The sequence below is a fragment of the Alosa alosa genome, chromosome 13 (genome assembly GCF_017589495.1).
Source record: "Alosa alosa isolate M-15738 ecotype Scorff River chromosome 13, AALO_Geno_1.1, whole genome shotgun sequence".
Lineage (NCBI taxonomy): Eukaryota > Metazoa > Chordata > Actinopteri > Clupeiformes > Clupeidae > Alosa > Alosa alosa.
Window position 1 is genome coordinate 27,466,990 of NC_063201.1, and position 13,763 is coordinate 27,480,752.

At 39.2% G+C, this 13,763-nt stretch overlaps 1 protein-coding gene and 1 long non-coding RNA gene across 2 annotated transcripts; one reads left to right on the forward strand and one right to left on the reverse strand.

Annotated features, from left to right (window-relative positions):
- Positions 1–16: 16 nt before the first annotated feature.
- Positions 17–2,026, reverse strand: LOC125306610. Its single transcript, XR_007195578.1, has 2 exons — positions 1,784–2,026; positions 17–870 (listed from the first exon to the last, which is right to left on the reverse strand). It is a non-coding gene; the product is annotated as an uncharacterized LOC125306610 (long non-coding RNA).
- An 11-nt stretch (positions 2,027–2,037) lies between these two features.
- Positions 2,038–7,127, forward strand: gpatch4 (G patch domain containing 4). Its single transcript, XM_048262077.1, is given in 8 exon segments — positions 2,038–2,311; positions 2,422–2,495; positions 2,736–2,828; positions 2,995–3,108; positions 4,523–4,635; positions 4,729–4,779; positions 5,038–5,271; positions 5,274–7,127. Coding segments are annotated over 8 exon segments (1,488 nt in total). The 5' UTR covers positions 2,038–2,232; the 3' UTR covers positions 6,004–7,127.
- Positions 7,128–13,763: the final 6,636 nt, after the last annotated feature.

Below are 13,763 nucleotides of genomic sequence, written 5' to 3' on the forward strand. Positions count from 1 at the left end.
GCATAATAGGCCAGAATTGCACAGAGAAATGACAGTATTTTATTTAGGATATACAGCTCATTTTAAGGGGAGCAGGGGTGTCAAACATAAGGCCTGGGGGCCAGATCAGGCCCACCAGCAGGTTTCATACGGCCCCCAGATGTTTTGGGTAGGAAGAGAAAATTAGAAAAAAGATATCCAATATGTTATAAGCAACATCTCTATGATATGATGACTTAAAAATAAACCTAGCACTACAAACCATCCTCAGGAAGGAAGAAGGGGGAAAACTAACATGGAAGTAGGGTATTTAAAGAAAGAAAGAGCAGTATATGACAGCAGTGCATTATTTGTACTTAATTATTGCCCATAAGTGATATCATCAAATAACAGTCTGACACCCGTGAAGAAAAAATAAAATGACCATGACAATGACGGCCCTCCACGAGGTCACATCCCAAAAAATTACCTAGGCTACCTAGGCTAATGAGTTTGACACCCCTGAAGAAAACATGGTTTCCGTCCAGTAAGCCTAGAGATCCTGTAATATTAATCTATTTTCATAGTCTTCACCCAGGCCTAATGTCAATCGGCCAGCACGAATTTCGGTTCAGCGACCTCATGAATGGTAGACTAAGCCAGGTCTCTCTCCAGTTAGGCTAATTAACATAAGCCATGGTTCTGCGTCTCCGCTCTCCTGTCTCCTGCGGGAGCACCCTCTTCCACTGCCTTGGCCTCTCCCTCTTCCTCTGCCTCTCCCCCTGCTTCTTGCAGCACCCTTTCCTTTTCTTGTCCCACTGGTCTCGGCCACCGGCTCCTCTTCCTCAGACAGACACAGGATCCTCAGCTCTTGTTTTTTTGCTTGGCGGAGCCCAGTCTTCATCGCTGTCACTGAAACAATTGTACAGGTGGAAGTTAGGCTCAGACCCACTAAAGTATATGAAAACCCTTCCCAACAACTTATACAAATGATATAAATGTGTGTACTCAGGTCACACCTCCCCCTGCTCTCTCTTTTACACACACACACACACACACACACAAACACACACTGCATTTTCACCTAACTCCCCCCCCCCCCCAGGTACCAGAACACTGTTCACACCTCCCCCAGGTCACACTATCTAAGGGTGTCACCCTCCCCTATGCACACTGAAGATCCACAGACATGTTTATGCACACACTAGAACTGCCTAAATAATAACTAAACAAAATAGTTCAGCCAGGTCTCTCTCCAGTTAGGCTAATTAACATGCTGGCATAGCTGCAGAAATGCAGTCTAGGCTAATCTAGACAAGGATACAAGGATACAAGGATACAAGGAAGTTTATTAGACTAGACTAGACCTAGTAGACTAGACCTAGGCTATTTGGAAATTGAGAACATTCGTTACGCGTAGGTAGGCCTATACCCAATATAATATATGGCTAGTGCACTTTTTGAGAGCACTAGTGTGCACTTTTGAAGATACAATGACATCTAGTGGCAAATAAGCAGTCATGCAGTGTTCAGCTGGCAAAAACAGACCAATTTAACTACTAAAATTTGAACTCAGGGGCTAATTTTTAGGCAGAACATTTTGATACCCATTATAAATGACATCTAGTTTTGGCAAATGACAAAGGCATTTTTTTTAAATTAAGTGAAATCGTGTATTAAAAGACAGCTTACAAAGACAGGTTAGGTTTCTCCGTTTTGCCCCCTCAGCAAATTGGGAGGCAACTAAAGGTTGCCAGTTTTGATACAATGGCATCTAGTGGCAAATAAGCAGTCATGCAGTTGATGTCAAGACGTTTAATTTTACTGTAATAAAAGTCAATTATTTGCTCATCTGAAATTGATGCAGTTCCTCTGTCTGTTCATTGGATAGGTCTAGGCTACAATAGGCTAGTCCAACACGATAACATTTAACAGGCCTACTAATAGCTCTACTGGGAAAACAGTGTTTTTAAAAAGTTACAGCAGGCCGGTAGGCCTATCTATAAAGACAAGTAGTAAATGCTCTTCTTTCAAAAACACTAATAAACAGAGATGTGCTGTTTAACTGGATTTGGGGAGGGACTTGTTTGTTACGGTGACGACATATCCGGTGTCATGTCTGCTTCCGTAGCTAACTCGTGTCTTGAATACTGAAGTTCTATGTACACATGGATCATACATGTACCTTTATCGTGATGCGTTAGATTGACAGGTTTTGGATTTTAGTGTGTTATTTCACTATTTAATCACAAGGACACGTGCGATTTTTAAAACATGGCAGAAGCAATATCGGAGAAAAGCCGTGGACTGACGTTTGCAGAGCAGCAAATGCTTCGCCATGGTTGGCAACCAGGTATCACCGGATAGCATACCCTAGCTAAAGATAGGATTATCTCAGATAATTTCTTCAATAATGTTTGTATGTATGCATGTACACAATCTGTTCTCTTGTTTACCTTGTAGGGAAAGGTTTGGGACGCCACGAAGATGGAAGGTCTGAACCAATCAAAGTCAAAGTGAAATGCGACAAAGGAGGGGTATGTTATGGTTATGGGATTTGACAGACGCTTTTGTCCAAAGCGACATACAAATGCACAACAATATCATTTAACAGGGTATGTGTCTAAATTCTTGGGTAACGATACTTGTAAAGAATTTCAGGGCTGACATACTAATTCACCAGATTAAATAGCTTGATCGAATAATTACAGACAGTAATGTGGTTAGAAACAATTGGGTAAAAAAATTGGGTGATGTCACTTATCCAATCTTTTCAGGTTGGTCATAAGCTCGGTGAACAGTTTACCTTCAATTGGTGGGACCATGTCTTCAATAAAGCTTCTTCAAATTTGTCAGTTGAAGATGGTCAGGTATGTATTTAGAGAGTGCATCTCCCACTACTTCTGAATTTTAATTCATTGTAGGCCCTACATCATTTTGTATGTCCACCTTTTACTGGAAAGTGGTTTTAATTACCTGCAATATCCGTCTTTGAGAATTTCCCATACCTTGTGTTTTGTTTTGAATATGGACCAGGATGGGATTTCGATGAAGAAAGTTAATGATGAAGAAGAGAATGGGATGATCTCCAACAAACGCCCACTCAAAGCCAAGCTGACCAAAGGCATGCAGTATGGTTGCTTTGTCAAGGTAAAGCAACAGTGATTGTCAAAAGGACTGCTGGAAGAAAGTTGACAGTTAATGGACTTGATTTGATATTGATGTCTTTGTTGTTGGTGACAAGTAAGGTGCTGTTTAAGTTACATCATAGAATATCTAATATCTATTCGCAATCCACTAGCTATCCATTCTCTGCACTGCAAAAAATAAAATCTAGCCAAGTGTTATTTATCTTAAAGGTAAACTATGCAGTATTGGCCATGTCCTTACTGTTTTCTTGGTTTTTGCTTCTTTTTCGCTGGCTCTGTCATGACGAATGTCTGAGAAACTCCATCGCTACCTTTTTCTAGCCGGTGCCTGGTGTGTATGTGTATTTGAATGCAGTAAAGCAATTTGTTACACTCGTTATACTTCCTGACACTGAGGCCGTCGGCCCGCCGGCCCACAGTTGCAAGGGTGGTTTTTCCGCTCATAGGCGCTAGGGGGAAGCGAGACGGCCACCATTCAATCCGAAAAAAGTCATATAACCATTCCAATGACTCTGAAGCTGTTAAATGAAGGTAAATTAAGCTAAAAAACTTGCATATTAAGCTAAAAAACCTGCATAGTGTGCCTTTAAAGTATATGATCAAATAATCTATCTGGTATTGTTTTTAATATAAAGAGACTTACTAGAACTCTTGTGAAAGATCTTTTTGACTTCATTTAAGAAGACTTTGACTTATTTTAAGGAGTCTTATCAAGACATTTACTCAACGCACAACAAATTACAACAAAAAACGCACTTGGTTAGATTTTATTAGATAAGTAGTTTTTGCAGTGTGAAAACACTAAAAAAACTGCCCCTCTCAGAGCCAGGGCAACTTGAAACAAGCAAAGTGGGGGCGGCCGGACCCCCAGACAATAGCAGAACACTGTTTGGAGTGGAGTGTGGAGTTTCTTGGGAGAGCACTGAAGGGAGGAGTGAGCTACCTCTCTAATGTGTTTTGTTTGGTCTTTGTTTGGGTTGAATATAACATACGCTGCTTTGGAAAAAAGTGTCTGCTAATAAAAAAAACCCCTTAAAGCAACGTTTTCCAGCATCACTTACCCTGCCTTCCTACCCTACTGAAATTTTGTTCAGCGTATGGACCGTTTTTACATTACATTACATTACATTACATTTAGCAGACACTTTTTGACAAAAGTGACTTACATATGTCAGCTATAATACAAGGGATTACATTGTCCCAGGAGCAACTTGGGGTTAAGTGCCTTGCTCAAGGGCACAACGGTGGAAGCTGGGAATTGAACCAACAACTTTCAGGCTACTGCACACTAGCCCAGCTCCTTAACCACTACACTACCACAGCCAAGGTTTTTGTAATGGCAGTATATGTACTGGCATCCTGATATTTACTAGTACACAATGTAATGTATTATTATTGTTGTGTTTGTCTCTTAGTCAGCTACTCTTCTGTGTGGACAAGAGCAGCCTGAGCAAAAAGCATCAAGTTCAGATGATAGCAGTGACTCTGAGGACGAAGACCAGAAACTCGACCTCTCCTCTGCCACCAAGTAAGAATTAGACCCTGTGGGGACAGCATCATTGTGAGACTCTGTTGGAACAAACCCCTCTTAATGGCTCTCTCTCTCCCTCCAATTTCATAGCTTGTCTGATGCTGAACTGCTAAAAGTTTGTGGAGGAAGGACTGCTCACAAGTAAGTTTGCACTATGACATTTGTGTTCCAACCAAGACAATGGCAAGTTGATAGTTACTCTACCAGTTGTGTATTGGCCTAGTGGAAGGTTCTATCGATGGTGCTGAGTGTTGTGCTGTGTGAAAATCTTGTAATGGTCATACATCAAACTTTTACTTTACAAGATTATTGTGAAATAAGAAGGTTTAAATTATCAAGACAGTTTGTCATCTAAGGCCAGGTATGTGCTTTTGCTCACATCTCCACAACTTTCCACAGGGGAGCCAGACACGGGCTCACCATGAGTGCCAAACTAGCGAGACTGGAGCAGCAAGAGCGGGAGTTTATGGCCAAGTACGGCAAGAAGGAATCATCAGTGGGCCCTTGCACTGAAGCTACTACTGCCCCAGCTACCCAGAGCCCCAGCAATGTAGACAGTGTCACTAAAAGGCCAAGCGCAAGAAAGACAAGCAAAAGAGCATTGAGACTGAAGAGATCCAGAACGGTGTTACAGATGGAGATATAGATGCCTCTGAGGTCACTGACTATGGCAGGAGACAGAAGAAGAAAAAGAAGAAAAGTTCCAAAGAGCGAGGAGACACAGATGCAGCAAAAACCCCTGTGGAAGCTTCTCTGGAGGACCAGAACACTGACGACACCCAGTCAAAGAAGAAGAAGAAGAAGAAGCAGCAGCCCAGCAACCAGGAAATGGAGGAATCAAACAAGAACGAGTGCCAGGAGGACTTCAGAGACGCCATCAATGTTGCGTCAACAGAAGAGGCCATAGCTGATCAGCCTGTAGACGCAGATGGTGAACTTAAAAAGGCTTTGAAGAAGAAGCGCTCAAAGAAGAACTTATCAGGGGTAGGAGATGCTGCTGCAAATGGACACCATACAGACGCAACACATGAGTGTGAAGAAAGCTGCGAGGTCATTGCAGAAGTTGAGGAACAATGTACTGTAGATCTGCAACTATGCATAGATGTGGACTCAAAAAATAATAATAAGAAGAAGAAGCAGAAGAAATCCTTGAAGACCAAAGAGGATGTTCCCTCACTCTATGAGGAAGGGACACAAAACGAACCCAGAGAGCAGGTTCCAGACGTCAAGGAAGGAGAAGAGAAAACAAATAGGAAGAGCAAAGCGAAGAAAAGAAAAACGGACAGTGAAAATGAACATGGATTTCCTCATGGCGACTCCACTAATAGTAAAAAAAGGGGAAAAAAAGGGAAAGAGGAAAGATAAAATCTTGCAAGTGACTGCTGATTTCTGATAAATAGCCCTTGTTCTTATTGTAGCCACAGTGCAGTGCATTTGCACCAATTAGTGGCCTCCATCAAGGCCTTTTATGGTATTGAGGGGAGGTGTCAGTCATGGACTATTTAATGGATTATCGCTCATAAATTGTACAGATGACTGGACTGCTCTCAATGAAGTGCCTTAGTGTTGCTAGGTATTATTTGGTGAACGATTAATTGAAAACTATTTTTAATGCCTTTGTTGGACAGTCATGATATTTTCTGCTTATGCCCAGATATTAAGATGTTATAAATATATTGAATGTGTTCTCGATTTGAAAACGGCCTCTGGACAACACCACATTACTACAACATGACGTTACGTCAAGCTTCTGCACTCCTATGAGTTGATCCATGTATTGATTTGTGAAATCATGATGAATTCTAGTAATTTGTCAGAACTGATAGAAGCACTGGTTTTTGGTGTTCCTGAGAAATATAATCATAGGAAGAAGTCCACTATTTTAGTTCTAATTCAGTGTACAATGCCTTTTCCAGGATACTTGACATGTGTTGATACTGGTACAAAATGGCTTGATTTAGCTGTGGCCTTAAGTAAAATAATGTTGACATCTCTTTATTATTCTGTCTGACTTATGTGAGAAACAGCATTTCTTTTCTTAAAGAGCTGCAGGCCAACAGGGTGGAAACTTTACAACAGAGGTTCTCAATGTTTTTAGGACCAAGGCACACCAATGATCGTACCAAAATCCTCACTCAGAGAGTCAAATAGTCCTCACTCCTTAAATTGGTTGTTAGACATTATTGTTGGTTGTTAGACATTTTTTTATTGCTAGAGTAAGCAGGCAATCACAACATATCCTAACAACCAGCAGTAAATTATCGGGCGAAATGGATCTCCGCTTCACATTATGAAATCAAAGTAAGACCAGAAAAAAGATGTAAATCTCTGAATGTGTAAAACCATTTCAACTTACTAAGCTGTGCCATTGATGTTTTAAAAACAGATTGTGTTCCTCAAAATTCCACAGCGCCCCTCACTTTACCTCACGACACATCAGTTGAGAACCACGGCTTTAGACCATTGAAATAAATCAATTTGCTATTGAATGGATTGATTTTTATTTTGATCTGTCAAACTCACTTCTTTAGTATGAAATATGCACAGAAACAAGTTGGTTATAGAATTTTGCACAAACAACTCACATCATCTTTACAGATGTTTTAAATCACTACACATTATTTTTGCAAATGTTTAGATTCCTAAGCAACAGCATCTTTGAATTCACTCAGGCTATATAGCAGCTTCCATTTCACAGATCCATCTGTGTTTCATCGAACACTCAAAGGCCATCCAACTCTTGGAGGGGTCAGTGCTAGGCAGTGCCGGCCCGAGCCTTTTGGGGGCCCTAAGCAGAATTTGATTTGGGGGCCCCCTCCCACAACGCAGAGTCACCTGTGCTTGGTGATAATTGACAACTTCACACTATAATGTCATATTGTAAATTAATACAGTGAGGTTATGTGTTAATACAGTGACTGATTATGAACTACTGTCCCCCTGGACACAGATGCATAAGGACTTGGTAGGCTCATTCAGTAATCCATCCTTGCTGACATGCCAAAAATGTTTTGGGGCTCCGCTCTACACTTCTGGCCCCATGTGCTTGGTAAACCAATGTATTAGTTATTTACACCAACCCTGTCACCTTTTAATCTTAGAGGGTACTAAAATCACAGATTTATTTGAAACATTCATATTCAAAGTGAAGCACTAAGGGTGGTTTACTGAAGTTGAATTGACATAACAAAATACAACAGCATTTGTATTTGTTGTAAACAAGTACATCCGCTTAATGACTTGTTTTTTCAACAGATTTGCAGAACAACCAACAAATGTGCATTAAATGATCAATCTTCAACTACAAAATAAAACCAAAATAGACAAACATTAATAATAATGACAAAATAAAATGTCCCAAAGAATAGATACTTATTCCTACTTCGTTCCTGGCTTTTCAGGTATCTGCAGCTCTGCAGTGGACTAACCTGCAATGATTAAATAAATACATAAATAAATAAAACAAAAACTATGTTAAATGTGTCATGTCATATTAACAGGCTATGTAACCATTTGCCATCAAGAAAACCTCACCTTCTGTGTCATCAGCCGTGGAGGCAGACACTTGATGAGGTAGAGTTAAGTAGTGGTAGAGATGTGCTCCAAAGTACTTCAACAGTGTCTCTGAAAAAAAAAAAAAATATTGCATAAGTGCATATTTGATCGAGCAGAATGAGTTTATTTTGCTATCATTACTTACACTCATCAACAAGCAATTCCACATGTAACAATTCATATTCTATTGGCAAATGAGGCATAATCAAAAGTAACGCTTAACATGGTGATCTACTGCAGCCTAAATATTAGGTAGCACCGCCACATCACTTGCCACTATCTTAATCAAATGTAAGTTTATTTCCATCACAGAAATCTCCCCACCAAACATGGTATATTTTCTCAAACACTACCATCTCTCACCAAAGATCTTAGAGCAGAACGCACGTACTGTTCCATCTTTGCCTATGAAGCTGGAACGTTACCGATGCCCAGAGTCGCGCTAGTCAGTGGGTTGGGACTGGGAGCCTGGGCTTAGCCTGCTGTTGCTATCAGACTTACCACTATGTCACATATTATAGAACAGTAATAAACTATCAACACTTTCAGGTGCGAAATCAGAAACAATCCCTCTGTGGTAAATTTGCCTTCAGTCTGTTTTCATGTAGCTACTGTAGTGCTAATGTCCACTTCAGTCAGCTAGCTAACTTTAATTTACAACATAAGCCCACCTATGGCTAGGGTACATGCTTGATTGAACATCCAAAACAATCCCAATATCCTTGACATCTGAAATACACCTAGATAAATATATATTAATGGGAGACATTTCTCTGTTGATGGCAGGGATTTAGCTCTGGTGATGGCTTATATTAGATCATGACAGCTAGCTAGCTACCTAAAGCACAAAACATAGCCTACTGTAAATAATCATGCAAACATACCTGTATCTTGCTCGTTTTTCTCCTCTGTCATTTTCTTCTTTCTTCTTTCTGTTTTTGGCACCAGAGGGATACGTCCTTTTTTGTGACTTTTCTTAACATTACCATCTCTTCCGATTTTTGAACTTGATGCAGTGTCTGCACGAATTGTCTATGCACCGAGGTGTCTAGTTTATGCGCTGACTCAAAGGCTGGCAGACACAGTAGAGGTAGGCAGGCATATTGATCATGAAATCAGAATTTTCTTGTTTTGAATTATTAATTGTTTCGTTTATTCATTCATTGATGTCACTTGTTTATGTTATTTATTATGTAAAAGAAACTCGATTGGGGGCCCCAAGCAGCCGCTTAGTTCGCTTATGCCTCGGGCCGGCCCTGGTGCTAGGCAATGATGTCACACAATCACTCCCCATACTAATCCAGTTCCTGAAAGAATAAATTATTGGTTAAATATGCAGTAAACATCAGTGACTACTCTGAAAACAAAACAGCAGTCATGTGACTACATTCCCTTGTTCCTATCTAGATGTTGCCATGTTAAGGAAGTGAAACCAAACTCAAACAACCGGATCCAGATTGTGCAGGAGAACCAGGAGGGTGACCCTCCGCCTGGTCTGAAGTAAATCATCAGATAAATGCTTGGTTATGTGAGCCATCCAGAATTCACTCTTATGATTTTATGTATTCTGACGTGGATGAATTGATTGTTTAATGAAAGCACTTTGAGTTCACATGAAAATGCGGGGGTCTCATTTCAAGTCTGAGTGAACAACACTTTTACACGTCTGTGTGTGCACCACATCTCACTGCATTATGACTCACCCTCCAGTGAGGTCACTGCCATCCACCCACTGCCATTGGCCTTAGATTTTGCTCAGTCCAATCCAGTATCCATGCCATTTGTCAAGGTAATATGTTGTGTGATTATTAATGAAGGCCTACAGCACAACATATGAGACAAATGATTACTGGTGAAATACATATTTAGACTGTACCGAATTGGAATTGAAACATCTGCCCAGAAATATTCGTGTAGAGAAATATGTTCAAGTGCAGATAAAGACATATTTGTTTTTGTGGTAAGGAATTTTGAGTCTTTAAAAGAAGACTAAGCAGCCAACCCAGTCAATTTACAACTTCTGCTGTCTCTACTGATTTTGATAAAATCATAAGCAAAATATTGTTCATTTTGTGTGTGTGTGTGTGTGTGTGTGTGACAGAATAGCTTCTTTTCTATCTTACCTGTTCCTCTGCTGTGTCTATGATCACCAGATGAGACCCCCTGTTAGTGCAATCAGTTTTACTTTGGCCCCAAGTTTTCCAGTTCTCACAATAGTAGAATAGGTAACAGCTTGATTGATAATATACCCATCCTGCTTTGCAATATTCACACTTTCTTTTCTGTTTAAAAAGACAAAAAAAGTTGAACAGATTGATCACACTGAACCACATTAGAGAGGCTTGTTATGAACGATGCCTTTATTTCTGTGTACATTGTGTTGCATTATCTGTGACAGGACAGTAATCATCAACTGGAGAAACACTGAACTGGAAAATGACCAGAGATGGATAGTAACTAAGTACATTTACTTGATTACTGTACTTAAGTATGATTTTTGAGTATCTATAATTTACTTCAGTATTAATATTTTTGGAAACTTGTGACTTTTACTTCACTACATTTGAAAGACAAATACTGTACTTTTGACTCCGCTACATTTGAAATATGAGCATGAAGTACCCGTTACTGTTAACAACATTTGATTCTTTAAATGCAATTATGCGATAGACCATCTTGAAGTTCATTTTTTGGGCCTGAGCACCGACGGTGCAGGACCAGGAAGGCCTTGCGCACCGAGGTGCGAAGCCCTATTGTCTTTGTAAGGATTATTATTCTTTTTTTCAGGGGCCTGACTTTGCCTTTTTTGAGGAGGTTTCCATGGTTGAGAAATGAAATTTGGTACACATGTCAGTCATTGTGCCCGCTACTCAGGGACAAAGGCTTGGCCCTGGGCGTGGTCCAGGGACTCGCCCCTTTATGTGACTCATCCCGTGGTTGGCATGTACTTTCAGCTAATTTTGGTAGGTGTGTATATCAACAACTGTCATATGTACAATGCATTAGCCACGACCAACAGGAAGTGAGCTATTTGGGATTTTGTGTGCATTAACATATGAGACGTGCCACGATGAAATGAGTTTAGTGTCGCGGAAATCCATTTTGAGATATATAGCGATTTGAATGCAGAGAGGGTCGAATAATGACAAAATAATGCATTTTCTAATTTCACCACAAACACATTTCTGTACCTCTTATCTATCCCTCATAGACATATCTTACTGTAAAACGACCTAGAAATATGATTTTGAAAGTCAAATGTGTAGGCTGCGCATTAAAGTTTGGATAAAAATGTTGATGTTTGTCTTCCTCATTCAGACGCTTGCTGTATGAGAACAGGAAAGTTTCTGTTTTGTTTAGTCTGATAACTTTGTGTTTTGGCTTTTGGCCTCTTCAAAAAGTCATCATAAATAGGCTATCCACTCGTAATTATTCTGAAGAAAATGTCTATTTTAGCCAAGAGATTTAGGAGGAAAAACAGCAACCTAACCTACCTACAGAACAAACCTAAACATACAGTTGTTGCCGACCAGATTCCTCACGGAGATTCCACCCAATTGGTCTGATTCAATATATTTCATATTTCATATATTTCATATTCAGATCTTGATCAACTAATTGAACTAATGGATGATCCACTTTGCTTGTGGAGCACTTTGGGTACAATTAAAAGATTAGAATTGGATGATCTAAGTTTCTTTAGTGGTTGATAAGATATTAAAAGCTCAGAGATATATGAAGGTGCTATGCCATTCAGAGCTTTGTAAGTAATTAACATAACCTTAAAATAAATTCTATGGGAAACAGGGAGCCAGTGCAGTTCAGCCAACATCTTCTTGGTCTTAGTTAAAAGTCTACAGAGTTCTGTATGAGTGATTCTTTAGATGTTTTTGGGAAGACCAGTGAAAATTATGTAGTTGTTAGCAACTAATTGATCAATCAACTAATCATTGCAGCTCCTGTCTTTTTATCAGTATGGTCTACACTACTCCACGGCAGCATATCTTGACATGTGATAAGAGGATTGTCTTTTCAAACACATAGATGACACATACTTAAGTTTTTAAGTAGACCAACATGATACAAAATATTGTGCCTGATCTACTTAAAAAGGTAAGGCAACTTTTGCATCAGATGATTATATATAATGCAAGGCTAGTCTTTGTATAGGCTACTTAATTTCTTGAATGTAAGACATGAGTTTTGGAAGTAAAGTCTACTTAACTTTGCAAGTAAAGTCAACTTAGTTTAATTAAGTAGAATTTACTCATAAAATTAGGTTCAGTCATTTACAAAACAAAGTTGACTTTACTTGAAAGATTAAGTTGAATTTACTTGATAAATTAATTTTGACTTTACTTACAAAACTCATTTCTTACACACAAGAAATTAAGTAGCCTATACAAAGACCAGCCTTGCTTTAACTACATATTAATCTGATGCAAAAAGTTGCCTTTCCTTTTTTAAGTAGATCAGGATCAATATTTTTATCAGTGTACAAAAAAGAACCAAAACGGCCATCTTTGTCCATATAAGAGATCCAGTTGTTAATTGAAGCTAACTACCTATGGCAAGTTGCATTGCAAGTTAGCTCTGGGGTAGCAATAATCTAAGTGTGCCGCTTTACGATCACAGTATCCACTTGAAGGCAGAGGACAAAAGTGTGTTCAGGAAAACGTCTGCATTTCAGATTTTTTCTCATCCCCGCGAGAGTTTAAAAGATGCGATAATTCAAAATCCCCATGTTATTTTCCCATAGGAAAAATCACCACATACCGGATGTCAAAGATGGCTGCTTTTTTGTAGGCGAACTTCAGAGGTCTAGGCCTATGGCAGGAGTGGTGGTTGATCTCGAAAGTAGTGTGTCGAAAGGGTTCTATCTCGGAAGGGTTCTCCTGGTAAAGATAAAAGATTGTAGACTGACATTTAGGAAATTTAGGCTACAAAACGTCAAGTCATATCCATGCACAAGTAGGCCTATATAACCTATAGGTTACTGAAAGACATTAAAGGGAATTAGTTCTTATACACTATCCCTTCTTTCCCCACCAACACACACAACATTACACCCCACACGAGGCTTGTGCACTATTGAAGAATTGAATTGAAAATGACTCCTAAATTCCAATTCAATTCTTGAATTTGAATTGAATTCGAATTAGGGTCAAAAACAGGATGTAGAATTACAATTCGAATTTGAATTAAAGGAAGTAGAATTGAAATTCAATGAAATTCAAAGAAATTCATATAGCCTACATAATTTAAGGGTAGTGTTAAACAATGAAGCTTCACAGAATCAGATGTATGATTGCATTGAACACACAACTTGTAACTTAAAACAGTAACAAATTACATTTCCACACTGTAAAACATAACAGTTTTACTTACTTAAAATGTTCTAGTAAGTAGAATTCAGGTTTTGTCTTTTGTTGAGAATACTTGCATAAAATGAGTGTTACTTCATTTTGAGGTAGAAAAGTAAACAATCAAGTAAACTATATTTGAATTGCTGAAGTTTGTGCTACACTGTAAAATTAGTTTATAACCTTAACCTGTTAGTTTTTATAGGC